The 15,590-nt window shown below is 42.2% G+C and overlaps 2 protein-coding genes across 5 annotated transcripts in view; one reads left to right on the top strand and one right to left on the bottom strand.

Moving 5' to 3' along the window:
• The window catches only part of AGXT2 (alanine--glyoxylate aminotransferase 2), a 22,896-nt gene extending 14,417 nt beyond the window's left edge, over positions 1–8,479 (top strand). Inside the window, exon 14 of one of the 2 annotated variants that reach the window (XM_062612914.1) lies at positions 8,363–8,479. In XM_062612914.1, coding sequence (XP_062468898.1) covers positions 8,363–8,464 — 102 coding nt within the window. In that variant the 3' untranslated portion in view covers positions 8,465–8,479. Of the gene's footprint in view, positions 1–3,546; positions 3,570–8,362 lie in introns of those variants that run through there. The other variant, XM_062612917.1, reaches the window with a different exon arrangement.
• DNAJC21 (DnaJ heat shock protein family (Hsp40) member C21) lies at positions 375–15,590 on the bottom strand. Of its 3 annotated transcripts, none has more exons than XM_062612912.1 (12): positions 15,425–15,590; positions 15,100–15,193; positions 13,250–13,373; positions 12,110–12,232; positions 8,765–9,069; positions 7,368–7,519; positions 6,932–7,019; positions 6,556–6,711; positions 5,811–5,850; positions 3,963–4,153; positions 3,478–3,557; positions 375–2,824 (listed from the first exon to the last, which is right to left on the bottom strand). In XM_062612912.1, exons 1-12 carry the CDS (start codon positions 15,519–15,521, stop codon positions 2,667–2,669), a joined length of 1,608 nt encoding a protein of 535 aa, XP_062468896.1. In that variant the 5' UTR covers positions 15,522–15,590; the 3' UTR covers positions 375–2,666. The 3 variants fall into 3 exon arrangements, with proteins under 3 accessions (XP_062468896.1, XP_062468894.1, XP_062468895.1); XM_062612910.1 differs by having other exon boundaries at positions 375–2,831; positions 3,482–3,557; positions 15,425–15,589; XM_062612911.1 differs by having other exon boundaries at positions 375–2,831; positions 3,482–3,554; positions 15,425–15,589.

Below are 15,590 nucleotides of genomic sequence, written 5' to 3'. Positions count from 1 at the left end.
ATCAGATGAAGAGGCAGACATACATTCATCTTTCATCTATGAATATCACCTAAAAATCAGTAATTTTCATAGAGTGACAAAGAAAAACAATAAAGTTGTTTGGAGGAAAAATGCTGCTTGGAGTATGGCATGTATGGATCCCTTGGGGACTGCAGTGGGATGGCTGCTGCTGCCCTGGCCACACTCCTTTGTACCATGGCGTTCACAGACCGTTCTAATGGATGTTTTCACAGAAGTACCACACGCTCCTGAATGGCTGAGCATAGCTGCGCGGTGCTGCAGAGCTGGCTGGAACCTGACTGCTGCTGCCACTGCCCCTGCAACCAAAACCTCACCATTTACACCCAATACATACAAGCACTCGTAAAACACACAAAGTATTTAGTTTTATTTAAATAAGAATAGAAGTCAAAAAGTAATACTGCAGGGTTTAGTCTGTGAGATTTCACTTGCATGAGCATAGACAATCTCTGGCTGAGAAATACCCTGTTTAGAACACAACTGGAAATTTCACACTTAAAACTATTTACCCTTATTACAACTATACACTGTAATTAGAGCATGAAAAAACCACAATGTTTGCACAAAGGTGTAGTTTCTAATTACAGTAATTATTTGTATCACATGCCTCTAACCCAGTTATCATCCTCTCTAAAACACGCCTTTTTTTTCTCCTGCTGCTTTCAGGATTGCACGGCCCCTCCATTAGTCATTTAGCAAAGATACAAATTCTGACTGCTGAAATAAGATGCCATGTTTCTTTCTTACTTAATCACCTTTTTCCTTTTTTAAATCATCAGTTCATTCCTTGCTTTGGTTTCAAAAAAAAAAAAAAAAAAAAGACAAAAACCAACAAAAGGCATTGTGAACAGTCAGCAGGAACATTTACCATTTCACTTTCATTCAAAGTTTAAAAAGCCTTGACCCAATAAAGGCATCCTGTCAACATGTGGGGGAAGGAGACGGTTTTGCCACTCTGCGTGACAGGTTTAAACTTTAGAACTTAGTTAATGCAAGACCAGTGCTTCTGCAAAACTTCACCATAGGAGCTTTCTAAACAACATACTACACGGAGTACCACTCTCATCATCTACATTAACAACAGCCTTGTAAAATCCACCACCATGGCAAAATGAGGTGCTTGTTATCCCCACCACGTAGACATGCATTTTAAACAGAGGTGCAATAACAACTCCCATGTTTCTCATTAGAAAAACAACAGAACAAATTCATTTATTCATGTCACTCATTTCTGCCTTCACTTCTCTCAGCAAGGTTCTACTAGCAATTTTTTTCCACCCAACACCCTGGCATGCAGGTACAAAACCGACAGGAATTGTCAAAGCTGATTAACCAACTTAGACGCCTTACTCTTTCCCTTTCATCTGCTGTTTATTGTAATTAATTACTTCGAAAGTACTCCTCTCCTTGGGGAGGGCAGAAGAAAAGCCCCATGTTGGGGTGACATTTCATAGAATCACAGAACAGTTAGGGTTGGAAAGGACCTTAAGATCATCAAGTTCCAAACCCACTGCCATGGGCAGGGACACCTCACGCTAAACCATGCCCCACGCAAGGCTCTGTCCAACCCAGCCTTGAACACTGCCAGGGATGGAGCATTCACAACTTCCCTGGGCAACCCATTCCAGTGCCTCACCACCCTCACAGTAAAGAATTTCCTCCTTATATCCAATCTAAACTTCCCCTGTTTAAGTTTGAACCCATTACCCCTTGTCCTGTCACTACAGTCCCTAATGAAGAGTCCCTCCCCAGCATCCCTATAGGCCCCATTCAGATACTGGAAGGCTGCTATGAGGTCTCCACACAGCCTTCTCTTCTCCAGGCTGAACAGCCCCAACTTTCTCAGCCTGTCTTCATACAGGAGGTGCTCCAGTCCCCTGATCATCCTCGTGGCCTCCTCTGGACTTGTTCCAACAGTTCCATGTCCTTTTTATGTTGAGGACACCAGAACTGCACACAATACTCCAGGTGAGGTCTCACGAGAGCAGAGTAGAGGGGCAGGATCACCTCCTTCGACCTGCTGGTCACACTCCTTTTGATGCAGCCCAGGATACGGTTGGCTTTCTGGGCTGCGAGCACACACTGAAGCCGGCTCATGTTCATTTTCTCATCAACCAACACCCCCAAGTCCTTCTCCAAAGGGCTGCTCTGAATCTCTTCTCTGCCCAACCTGTAGCTGTGCCTGGGATTGCTCTGAACCAGGTGTAGGACCTTGCACTATATTTCATCTTTGACAGATGACCAAAGCAGCACAGTCCCTTCTGCCTGCTGCACTCACCCTGAGCTAAGCCCTCTAAAGAAAAGCAGCAACACGAGTGTTAAAACGATAAGCCCTCTCTGTGGGCACTTTATCTGGGCATGTTTCTACAAGAACACAAGGTCAATTTGAATTACCACTTCCCCAACCCCCTTGTAAAAGCTGCTGAGATGACAAGTCAAACGCAGTCATTAAAGAAAAGGCTGATGTACCCAAAACCAAGCACAGGTTTCTTCAAAAGATACTATTCTTTATGTTTCATCTTCCTTTTTTTTCCCCAAAATTAGGACTTGCCTTCTCTGTTCAACTCCAGACACAATCAATGTCACCTCTCTGCTCCAGGACAGCACTCATGTATGATTCTGTAGACTGCCACTACAAAAAAGTTCTATCTGGTTTTACGTTTCTCTTTTTTGTTTCTGGTGTTTACAGCTCCATTTACAGCTGCTGCTTGTGTGGCTTTTGCATGTCCTGTGGCTTTCAGGTGTTCAAACAGTTTATTTCGGGATGGAAATGCACAGTTGCAGGTGACGCAGTGGATAGGAACTTCATTCTGCAATGAGCAAAAAAGGAAAAAAAAACTTCACATTTGGATGGAGGACATAATAAACATAATACACCTATTTGTTGCATGCAGCTTCTCTTGGACAATGAGATGCAAATACGCTGTTTCTATCAGACATTCCATAACTGATTAACGATTAAATACGTTTGGGGTTTTTTAGATCTCAAGTGTAACTTCTTGAAATTTCAAAGAGTACTACATAGAACCCAGAACAAGAAATAGAAACCTTGCAAATCATTTAAGCTAGAGAATACTTTTTGTGTTACCTTACTATATACACAACACTTGGGCTCTGATTTAGAGAATTTAGTGTGTCTTAGCTGTAGTTATTACAAGATATTTCTCTTTCCGGGAAACATCAATATTGGGAAAGATACAGATAGTACTACCCACCACCTGCCTGATGACAACAGTTCGGTTTTCAGGTGTTTAGTTTGTTTGGTTTGAACTGTCTTGGATAGAGAGCTTTAGCTTCTCTTAGAACTGAAACAGAGTCCACTCTTCTCTGAAAGGACAAAAGCAGCTTGTCTTCTACAAGGAGCAGAAATTTGTGGGCTGGAGGTGATCAACCAACCAACTAACCCTGTTTGTAGTAATATGACCACCAAGTTTTAAATAGCATAAATAGTTTGACATACTGTTGTTGGGTGCTCTGAAGATGCCTTAGCAGACTTTTTTGCTTCCTTGGCTTTCTTCCCTTTAGGTTTAGTACTGCTGATAAGACAAAGAGAAAACAAGATCAGTGCACAGGAACATTCAATATTTAAGAGCTTCTGATGGTTTTCAATCATCAGCATCTCCCTGTTCTTCCTTCACACAACACAAAGCAAGCGCTTCCAGAAAAAAAAAATAAATAAAGCTATTTAACTTATACAATCGGTTGTCATTCTCAAGATTCAGTTAGGTGATTAACTGGCTACTGGTAAGTGATGTGGCAGGGATGTGCAGGCAAATGCCATTTTCAAAGCAGGTCCTAGCACTCCTTGTTAAGTACCATATTTATTCAGCTCTGATTTAGTGGAGCAGCCCCCAGTTCACATTGGTGGGTAAATCTAGACTGGTTTGAAAGTACCAAAATAGATAGTGACACACTGACTGCAACACTGGAAGTCAGCACACCTTTTAGCTTCACTTCTTGCTTCATCCACTTGGCTGACATCTTCTGTAGCACTTGCGTCCTCTGACACAGCACATCTTTGGCCATCATTCACCAGCTCCTCTGCTGAGCCACTGTCCTTGTCCACATCGTGCACCTCCTTTCGTTCAACTGTTTCTTCATCAGCGCTTTTATCAAGAGAGTCCTCGTAAGTCTGTCCAAACAAAAGACATGCAAATTAACTACTTTAAGCTAATTAGTGATTATGTTTATAGTATTATACTTATTTACCTCAAACATGGTTGGGTGGGGAGAACAGAAAGCCATGGACCCTCTTAATTTTACTGTGTGTTTTCAATGAGACTGTAACTGGTAAAACCTTAGTTCTCATGTTTTGAAAGATGAAGCCACCTATGATGAAGGGAAGAAACACCAATAAAACAGCCCCTAAAATTAGAGGAGAGGAGAATGAAGGTAGCTTTTAATTATACACAGGGGTCATTCTGTTTGGGCTGCCGCTTCACATTACAAGTTAGTGTCTTTGCTCATAACCTTGCAAAATGTTAATTAGTTAGACTGAAGTTTTCTGTGCCAGAAACCTGTGTTAGGACACTTAAGCCAAAATAACTGACCTGACTGAGGCTAGATAAACACACTCCATTTTCCCTCCCTAACATTAGAAACAGTGGCAGCCTTTCCCACATACCAGAAGACAGAGTAAACTCAATACATGCTGTTTGGCAAAAGATCAATCCCTGAGCACATCTAAAACAAAACAGCTCAGCTCCCAAGCACTACATTAATGTAACTACCACCTCTAGCATCTTTTGCAGAGTCTCAGCCACCTGGAATTTAAAAAAAACAAAAAAACAAAAAAACAAAAGGTTAAACTACCCTCAGGAAAGGAAAACAAAACACATAGCAATTCCCAGGATTCCATAAAGCTTGGCAGAGGCTGGAAGTTATGTTTCCAGAAGAGTCTCAGCACAAGATTACAGCTCATGCTATGCAAGACTGACACCTACTGTCTGCGCTTTGAACTGCAGAAGGTCTCATGACTAAACTGAGGGCAGACACACACAGCGCCCATATGCAACCTCTAAAGCGAGAACAGGACGCTGACTTCAAACTGAGGAGGGAAGAGTTGAGCAGCAGCCTGATGGCCTGGATGGAAACAAGAAGGTCAAGCCAATACTGACTTGGACTGTGCAATACCGGCCAAGAGAACAAGAAAAATGCAGTTGGTTGAGAATTTCAGGAAGTTTCTAAAGGATGAGGGATAATGATGGTGTGGGAGAGGGCACAGAAGGTGAACACATAATAGGAGGTTAGAGGGATTAGGCTGGGGAAGACAGAAGACCATCTCAGGAAAGAATGGAAGAGGCAGGACCGAGTAGCTCACAGGGGCAAGGCTAGGATCGAAGTAGTAAGGAGAGAAAAGGAGTAAGAGTAAGGTAAGAAGAGGTAAGGATCAAGCATGAGGAAAGCAGCAAGAGTTTGCTCACTATGGTACTCCTGCCACTCAAGCCTCAAATAGCTTGCAGTTCTCGAATTTCACTCTGCTGCTGTCAGGCACAGATCTGTCATATCATGCAGACTCAGATCCTGGAGTACAACAGATTGGTGTTACTGATGTTTACAATTCAAGTGAACGTGGAATGGATGTGTTCGTTCCAAAAACTACAGTGTCAGTAGGATGCCAACTAAATGTTATTCCTCCCTAATTAGAGATCAACAAAACATACATTATACCAGCTCTTCAAGTTATGTACAATTTCAAGTATTTCCCTGTTTTTCAAGACAAAAGTTAAATTAGGAGATAACAAAACTGGGCTGTAAAGTTTCCTGGATATCATTATATGACTACATACCACCATTGTTTTCTGTTTCTTCCTCTGCTTCTTTGAGAGTCTGTAAAAATAAGAATTTAAAATTACCTCTTTTCAAAAATAAGCTCCAAAACAAGTACAGTTTCTAAGAAGGTACCAAGTTACATTTTTGCTTATCCTCCGAACCATGGTATCAGGTGGACAGTAGCCACAAACAGAAAGTTACTCATGCCTGAAACTAAAACAGCAGATCTCCTAAACTACTCATGGCATTTTGTAAAACATTTATTCTGCTCAGACTGAACTTGATGACCTTAAGGTCCTTTCCAACCCTAACTATTCTATTCTAACTTGAAGGTACTAGTTAGGTAGCTGGCATTATTCTTTGGCCATTCAAAAAATGAAGCTGGGCAACATACTTCATCAATTCCGATTTTAAGCACACTCAGTTTCTAAGCCAGCATTCAGCTGACATGAAGTACCAAAAAGAGTACCAAATCACTAAACACTGGGCCTGTGCAAGTTCCCCTCTGTGAAAAATAACAATCGGTACTTTCCCTTCATATCTAACTTTAAGCAGAGAAAATACTAGACTATTATTCTACAGTATTTCAATCCAGTCATACTAATGCAGGCATTTTACTGGAACTCTGATGCTAAGAAATGTTTTAAACTGCAGAATACTGTGAGTTCCAGCACACCTATAAATCATAAGAAGCTCCCTCTGAGAGCCTCCAAGACTTACTAAATCATTAGTCATTATAAAATTAAAACCAATTTAAAGTACTTCTGCTTGGGCATGTCTTCTGTTTCTTCCTCTTTGGTATGTATTTCACATGCATCATCCAAAGACACAGGAAATTTCCCTTCTTCTTCTTCCAGTTGCTGTCGTAACAGTGCCACCATCTCTCGATGCTTCTTTGACTTTTCATGATTCTTCATGCTGTGAGGAGTAGCAGATTGTTACTGCAGATGGCTCTGAGCAAACACTGCTATATTTACATATAAATGAATAACAGGCCTATTATCCATCACTACTAAGCATGGAAAACTCTGCCCTGACAATGTCTCTGCTGGAAAGACAACACTGACCCTTATGCGAAGTTAATGCATTGTTAAAACCCAACACTCCCGCCCCCAAATCCCCAACCACAAGCACTTACGCTTTCTCGGTTTTTAACAACTTGTCACAAGCAGGGCAGTACAGACCATCAACAAATTCAGCTTCTTCAATTTCGTCATTCAGTTTCTCTGAGATCAGTGGGGATCAGAGAGACAAAGTCAGATGAGCAATTTCTGAGTAAGCTGCTCTTAAAGCTCCAGAAAAGTCACCACAATGACCCTCAACTTTTCCTGTATTACTGACATGCAGACAGCCCAAGACCATCTTACCAAATCATATATTAGCATAAATTAACAGCTGTAGCTTGATGGATTCTCATGGAAGGCACCAGAGCTGTCAGACACTAGCCTGGCACATCTCAGCTGCAGGCAGGGAGTTGCACTACAGTTAGAACTGTGAATCTGCAGCTGTAAGTGCAGTAAGCCAACACTCTGCCTGCAGTAACTCAATATAGATCACCCACTCATACCCCATACCTTCAATGCCTTTTGTCTCCTGTTCTTCTAATTCCTCCTCATCACTTGATCCGTCTCCAAATTCCTTTTCATATTGTGCCTCCATCTCTTGCAACTCCTTCTCCAGATCTGACATAGTTATCCAGCTTTGCTCTTTGTATTGCTCAGCCAGCCTTTAGGTAGAATAATATATTAACTTTTGCATTGTGCTTATGAGGTGGTAATTACAGAAACAGTATTATTTAAAATATAACTTCTCTGGCATTTTAGGAGGAAAGTCCTCAATATAATATGGTGGAGCAAACAATTGTCTGTAGGGCCTGGAAATCTGAGCAGTTAATTTGTGATGCCAATGGGCACATCTACAAAACAAGTAAAAAGGTATTGATGTAGGTTGGTCTTGCTCTAATTTCAGGCAGGAAATGTTACGCAGTATGGCAGTTATCAGGCTGACAGCAGGGAAGTCAGGTCAATCCTCAGAGCAGTACAGCTGCTTTTACCTGATGCAACGTACAACTAGTACAGGCTCACAAAAGCCACAAGCACATTACTCCTTGGCTCTGCTCTGCAGGAAAGTGTCAGCACAGTTTTCCAAATAAACATGTGGCCCAAGCTGTCAAACAGTACACCTCAGTACAGCTGAATTTTACTCCAGCTGCCTCCTGGACTCCAAATTATCAAGCTATTTGTCAGTAAGTGTATCACTCTGTTTCATTCTTCCTTGGGGACAGCAGGGAGAAATATATATATATATATAATTATTTTTTTAATCAATATGCAATTATTTTTAAAGTGCACTCATTAAGAATTTAAGCTTCTTCCATTTGCACACAAAAACCTCTTCTAGTTGGAAGAATAAACTGTGCTTACATTGGAGAGATCACTTCTTCCTGTTACATAACTTTGGGAAAAATAAAAGCATCAAAAAAAAATGCATTTAGTTCTATGAAAGGGTTCTCTCTAAAGAGTTAAAAGAAAAATTAAAACTAAGTGATATTTTCCTACTTTCTTTTTAGCAGGTACTTTCTTCATTAAAGCAGATGAAGCTGACTAAGTCCAGGATGTCACGGTCCTGTTCTTCCTCCCTTATTCCAAAACATACATCCTTTTTTCTTTAAGGGAATAATGGTAACTATTAAATCTTACTTCCCCAGGTAAGTAAAAGCACACAGATTCTGTGCTACTACAGGCAATTACCTGATTATCATTACCTGGTACGTTAGATTTCTTTATGTCAGTACAATGCAGAGACACTCCAGTTTTAAAAAGCTCAGACTTGAGACCAAAACCAACATATAACATTTTCAAGGATGCTCAAAAGAGCAAGTGGAGCTAGCATTAGAATCTAACTCTGTATGGTATAATCATGGATAGTTTCTCCAAGTTTAAAAGAAAAGATTTGTTTCACATTTACATACTTGGCTTGTTTGAGCTTCTGCTTCCTCCGAAATTCCTCTGATTTTCTAGTTTTTTCTGCATTTTGTTCTTCCACAAGTTTTCTATGAGCTTGTACTCTTTTATCCCTTTTACGAATAAAGGCTACTAGCTGACGGATCAGTTCATTCCTCTCTTTCCTGGCTTTATCTCTCTTTTTCTTGTTCTCTTTTTCCATAGCTCGTTTCTCCCAGCGGTTTGAGGCTTGTCGTGTGTCATATTCTTCTTTCCAAGCAAAGTTCTTCTGAGTACAGAAACTCTGCCAATATGCATAGAAAGGGTGGACTACCTGTAAGAAACAAACAAAAAAAGTCATTTGTGTGGAGGGGGGAGAGGGGAAGAGAGGGCACGACAAAAATCATATCAAACAATTCAGGACTTTGGTAGCAGCTTGTGTCTTCTATACAGGCCACAGTTTTCCCTCAGAGTATACAAATATCACATGAAAGTTTAGAGAAAACTCTATTAGCATCCTTAAAATTTCAAACCATGCCAAATCAACAGCCTTGTCTAAACTATTCCAAACTACAACTTCTAAAGAATATCTCCTTGCAGGATTGGATCGTGCTGACATTAATACCCAGTTATTTAGCTGTGCTTCTCCTCTCAAACTGAAAAGCACAACCATTATCAGACTTGATGTCCACAAGCAGGCATATGCACATATTGCATAAGAACCCTAAGAATAATTTATATTAAATTATATATAATTTAATATAAATTATGAAAGGTCAGCCATACATTTCCAACAGCAGCCAATGATCAGCACAATAAAACAAATACATGTACATAATGCTACTTCTTCCCTGTAGATTCTCTCTGCTTCCAGAGCAAGACAGAAATTGATAGCCCACGATGTCTTTTTCTTTCCTGAATTTAATATTTCTTTTATTAATCCATGCAAGCTGTTGGCGCACACAACAGCATGGAGCCATGACTTGCACAGTTTAACAAGGGGCTATGCCAAGATGCACATACTCTTATTTTGTTAGCAAATTATATGACCACAGGTTAAAGTGATCCCCTCTAGCTCTCACATTAAAAGAAATGTGATTAAGAGAATCTCACATTAAAAGAAATTATTTTCTTCCCTTATTTTCCTTCCTTTTACTGTTCGTAAATTAAATTACAGATTAATAAAATGGCATAATAATTATGTTATGGTTTGTTCTCTGTTCCTCTGCAAATAATTACTAACCTTCTGCATTTTGTACATTCAGGAAAAAAGATATGCCTAAACTCTCACATTACTTACCCTATTAAGCTGCCTTTTTACTACTTACTTCTATATGCACTACTGTTCATATTTGGAATATCTCACAGAAGTATTTAACCTAATAGTTTAGTATCTCTTCTTCTAATATCCTATTCTCCTCCTGCCATTGGTATTAGAATGGACTATCAACATCTCATTTAATTTCTAATGGTCTACCTACATGGAAACGTTCATGGCAGTTATTAACCAATAATTATTTATATTTAATCCAATAACCTAAGAGAGACTCCCCATCTCAGATTTCTGCTTCAGAAGGGGGTACCTTCTGTGCAAAAGGACACACAGCCATCAACTGATGACAGGGACCATTCTCCCCTCCACCAGCTGCTGAGCTAACGACTTTCCTCCTCCTCAGCAGCTACCTGAAAAACAAGCATGTTTCTCCAGAAGCTGTACAGCAGCTCTTGCTGAACTGTCCAGCAGATTTTGTTTTGTCTGCTACTACTGATTACTTTTGTTTCTGCATCTAACTGAACTACAAGTCTCTTCCCATGAATTCTTGCGATATCACAGACTAAAGAATATCTCCCCTGGACACTTGGCATTCATCAAGCCGCCTCTCAAGCTTCTTGTGAATTATCTCAGTAGACCGAGACAGAGAGCATTCACATCACAGGTTCTGAAGCCTCCACAGAGTTTTTGTGGCTTCTTTCTAAAACTCTTTTTCCTCTTCCCATGATACTCCCATTGAGTAGTGAAGCGAACACTGCAATGCTCAAATCCTCTGACAGTGTAATGTCTTTATGTGAATACACTTTAATAGGGATAATGACCTTCACATTTAACTGTGCTATTTCACATAAAATACACTACAAATCTTTTTTTTTTTTTTTTTCCCTTCTTGGTAAAACAACAAACGCAAAAAACCCCTCAAATTACACATAACAGCTGATTCTAGGACAAAATTAACAACACAGGTGTCAAAGCATAAAAGCTCATTTGGGCCTATAATTGTATCTATACAACAGCCTAAAAGCAAGCAGTTTCAAGAGAACTCAATTAAAAACAGATTTTAGCAGTTTCAAAGAGACAAATATTCTCTCTGGGAAAGACTACCATTTATTAAGTCATCCTGTAATTTTATTTGACATTCAAACACCCATTCTGATGCTGCTTAGACTGATTTATAACTTTGTTTCTAACTACAGCCACGTTTTATACCACTTATTTTTAAGGTATGCATCAATTTAAATTTCATACATATTCGTCATTCTACTAAAAGTGACAAGTGTTAAGTAGCAGCCATGAACAGTAACTGAGTACATTGATAAGTGCAGTTACTAACTGGGGAAAGGGCCACTATTTTACTATTTAATTTCAACACAGGAATACTGGTAAACTTAAAAAACAAAAAAAAAGGAAGTCTGGCAGAATGCAACAAATAGCTGGCAAACCAGATGACAAGAATTCAAGTGTCCCAGACACATTTTCTTTTCTTGCTTCCCAGAGGAAAGCATGCAATGTTTTGGAAAGTAAATCTTACTACAGAATTAACTGTAGATGACAAAGAGCATGATTGTGGGAGCTCACACTGCAGGTCAGTCATCACATCTGGCATTTGGTAAAGGCAGTGTTATGCAATAAGTGCTATGCAGTTTTCCTAAATGAGGCAGGATACTATGTATTATTAAAACAACAAAAATTGTCTCAATACCCCTTTCTGTAACGTAACTTGCATTGAAACACTGGAAAACTATTCTCATCAGGAAGCAAAGAAAACATTTGTTCTTTTGTTTTATAAGCCTTGCACTACACATAAGTTTCACTGGCGTAGTTTTTAGCCCTGTGAAGTGTTTGTCTTAACAACCTACCCAAAAATGCTGGTTAATAATATAGTCCAGCAGGAAATACCTATTTTAGCTCATCTAATTATTATGAATCAGAACACAAGCACTTCCTTTATAGTACTGATCTACAGTACTAGGAAAGACAGCAGATACATGGTTTTGTATTCACCTCAGAGACCAGCAGAAGCCTTTCCTCTGATTTCAGTGTAAGACAAAGTCATGACTTAACTGTGCTACTTTCAGTTCAGATTTACACTTGCTCTTACCGTATCATAGTCACTTTGGGAATTGCCAAACATAGGGAACTCTTCAATATCTTCCCGGGTAATATATTCCACCTCTTCTTTTGCAATCTTTTTAAAAACTTCTCGATAGACTGTAAAGAATCCCTGAAATTAAAAATAAAAACACCACGACTCACTTTGCATAGCCCAGTAATAGGTGTACAAATGCTCGGTCACATTAGTGTATTTTAAAGCAATACTACTATTGTGCAACAGCCTCTCAAAATCAGGGTAAAGACCTTCTAAGAACTTGCTCTAGGTAACATGACCTTTCTATTAACAAAGTTCCCATTCTCTCACATTCTTTTTATTTCCATCTCCTTTGTGTAGTCTCTCATACATCAAAAACCTGTATTAAAATCTAACACCTCCCTCTTCCCCCCAGAAAAAAAAATGTTTCAGCATTCTGCAGACGTTGATCAGTTCTTGATTACCCAGGATCAAGCTCTGAGGAAGTTCCAAATATAAAATTCACTACTAAGTATCCTATCTTTATTTAAATTAAGATGTTACTAACTCACTTCTAACACAGTAACACAAAGACAGATAAGGATTTTCACTGGCAGAGGTCTTTCTAATCACCTGAAGCTTTTTAAGTTATGATGAGTATCCCAAAATCCAACAGGCAATTCAATTATAGGGAGCACACCTTCCCCATGGACTGTTGTCATATTGCTTTTTTTGGTGGGTTTTTTGTCCGTTTTTTTATTTGTTTGGGTTTTTTTGTTGTTTTTTTTTTTTGTGGTGTTTTGTTTTTTTTTTGTTGTGTGTCTGTCCGTCCGTTCCCCCCCCCCCCAGTTTGCAGTATTCTAGCTTGTTGAAGACATTATTGAATAAACAGATGGTACTACGAAGCATTTACAATGCTTCCCTATATGACATAAATAATACACACACAGTGTAGTTGTATGGTATAGTTGGAAATCATGACTAAGTAACTGTTGGATAATAAGCAGGAATTAAAGCTTCCCTAAGCATCCAGCATAAGTCTTCTTGCAAAGACTGCAAACATTATTAAAACCTGGGCTCAACAATTCCACACATAGCTCTTCAATGTGAAGCAAATGCCAACACTTTTCATTAAATTCAAATTGATTCATTAAAAATTTATTAAGTCATTACCTTCTCATCATCTCCATATCCAGAGTAACAGCTAACAGTGAAGTAGCGCAGCAGATCTAAACTATCGTCTTGATAGTCTCCATCAACTCCTCCTCTCAACAAAGCCTCCCTATGATTATCATACCTGGCAAAAAGATTCACAGTGACAAGGATGTAAAGACACAGAACATTCCCTAGTGCTGGCAAACTTCAGCAGGACATGCATCACCCCAATTTACAGCTTAGCCCAGTGTTCTTAATTTGTGTGTCATATCCAAAGTCTTCAGAGAGAAAAAAAGCCAGGCTAAGTGAATATTCTCTCACTATCACTTTATCTGCACTATCAATAGCAGCAATTTCTTAACGAGTAGCTAGCAAACACATATGAGCAAGATGCTTCCATCAGCTTTCAGAAATGGGAAGGACATTATTTAAATCATCCCATACTTACACACACTAAAAAAAACCAAAACCCTGGATCATACATTAGCATACAAAAATTTCATATAAAAATTGCAAAACAGTCCTTCCAGGGAAGACAAACTTAGTACAGGCATTTTTGGTAGATAATCTGGTAGATGCTTTAGCCCATTTGAAAAACAAGATACACAGAACATAAAAAGCAGTGATTTCTTAAGAAGACGTGTGTGAGTTTCAAATCAGGACTGTTACAGAAACACAACACCATGTTGTCATTAAGGTTTACCATCTGCAGCAATCAACAGCACCCTAAACACCTGCATGTACTTAGCGTGGTGCTGGTTCTTTCCCCCTAAATCTGGCAGGACTGTGACCAGGGGGGCACCTATGCCAACAAGCAGGCTGCCTCCTGCTCTGTGGAAGAGAAGCAGAGGCCAACAGTGGCTGTGTCCCCCACAGCCCTCCACAGCGCCCAGCCCAACACTACCATGCAGAACACTTAGACCAGGGTGTGCGTGAGGCTGTGCTGTGCCTCGCCAACAAGGGGTGTGTATGGCGGGAACTGTGCCTCCCCATCGAGGTGTGCACGGGGGGCTGTGCCTCCCCATCGAGTTGTGCATGGGGGGGGGGGGGCTGTGCCTCCCCATCGAGGTGTGCATGGGGGGGGCTGTACCTCCCCATCGAGGTGTGCATGGGGGGGGGGGTGTGCCTCCCATCGAGGTGTGCATGGGGGGCTGTGCCTCCCCATCGAGTTCTGCATGGGGGCTGTGCCTCCCCATCGAGGCGTGCATGGGGGGGGGGCTGTACCTCCCATCGAGTTGTGAATGGGGGGCTGTGCCTCCCCATCGAGGTGTGCATGGGGGGGGGGGCTGTACCTCCCATCGAGTTGTGAATGGGGGGCTGTGCCTCCCCATCGAGGTGTGCATGGGGGGGGGGGGCTGTGCCTCCCATCGAGGTGTGCATGGGGGGGGGCTGTACCTCCCCATCGAGGTGTGCATGGGGGAGAGGGGGTGTGCCTCCCATCGAGGTGTGCATGGGGGGCTGTGCCTCCCCATCGAGTTCTGCATGGGGGCTGTGCCTCCCAACGAGGTGTGCATGGGGGGGGGGCTGTACCTCCCATCGAGTTGTGAATGGGGGGGCTGTGCCTCCCCATCGAGGCGTGCATGGGGGGCTGTACCTCCCATCGAGTTGTGAATGGGGGGCTGTGCCTCCCCATCGAGGCGTGCATGGGGGGCTGTGCCTCCCAACGAGGCGTGCATGGGGGGCTGTGCCTCCCCATCGAGTTGTGCACGGGGGGGAGCTGTGCCTCCCCGAGGGGCTGCATGGCTCTCAACCCAAAGCACTGCTCCTGCCCCAGAGACACGTGCTGGCACGCCATGCGGCCCAGCGAGAACCAAAGTCCCGTCCCAGGCAGAATGAAAGCGGCTCCTCCCAGCCGAAGCACTGCTCACCAGGCTCTTTCCTGGGGGTCGCTGAGGACGTCGTACGCTGCCTGGATTAACTTGAACTGCTCTGCCGCTTCCTCCGCGTTCTCGAGGTTTTTATCTATGAAACAATTAAGGGACACTGTGAACTCAAGGCCCGGCAGCAGCGTACCGACAGCTAATACCCACAGGCCGCCCGGCCCGTCTCCCGCAGGCCCCGCCACACGACGGGCACAAACGACGGCAGCCACCCGCGAGGAGAAGGGGCCTCTCCCCCCGCAGACGGCGGCAAGAGAGACCGGGGCAGGTCGGGCCCTCCCCTGGGGCCTGCGTGCGAGCATCGCGGCCGTACCCGGGTGCCAGCGCAGCGCCAGCCGGCGGTACGCCCGCTTCAGATCCTCCTCGGCGGCGTCGCGCTTCACTCCCAGCACCTCGTAGTGACACTTCATGGCGGCGGCTCGGTGCGCAGGGAAGGGCCGGCCGGCGCGGACGGGACAGCGGGTAGAGGCGGGGCCGGC

The sequence above is a fragment of the Pezoporus occidentalis genome, unplaced genomic scaffold, assembly GCF_034315485.1.
Source record: "Pezoporus occidentalis ecotype Australia unplaced genomic scaffold, CSIRO_AGI_Poc_V1 ctg162, whole genome shotgun sequence".
NCBI lineage: Eukaryota > Metazoa > Chordata > Aves > Psittaciformes > Psittacidae > Pezoporus > Pezoporus occidentalis.
Note: the sequence above shows the minus strand (reverse complement) of the source record. Positions and strands in the feature narration are given on the sequence as shown.

Bases quoted from the DNA above. Each gene is read 5' to 3' on its own strand.
- DNAJC21 (XM_062612910.1), bottom strand. From the start codon at position 15,521: ATGAAGTGTCACTACGAGGTGCTGGGAGTGAAGCGCGACGCCGCCGAG. The intron at 7,020-7,367 runs GTATGGGGTATG...CACTGATCTCAG, and splicing joins GGAGACAAAAGGCATTGAAG to AGAAACTGAATGACGAAATT. The intron at 2,832-3,481 runs GTATGTCAAACT...TGCTCATTGCAG, and splicing joins CTTCAGAGCACCCAACAACA to AATGAAGTTCCTATCCACTG.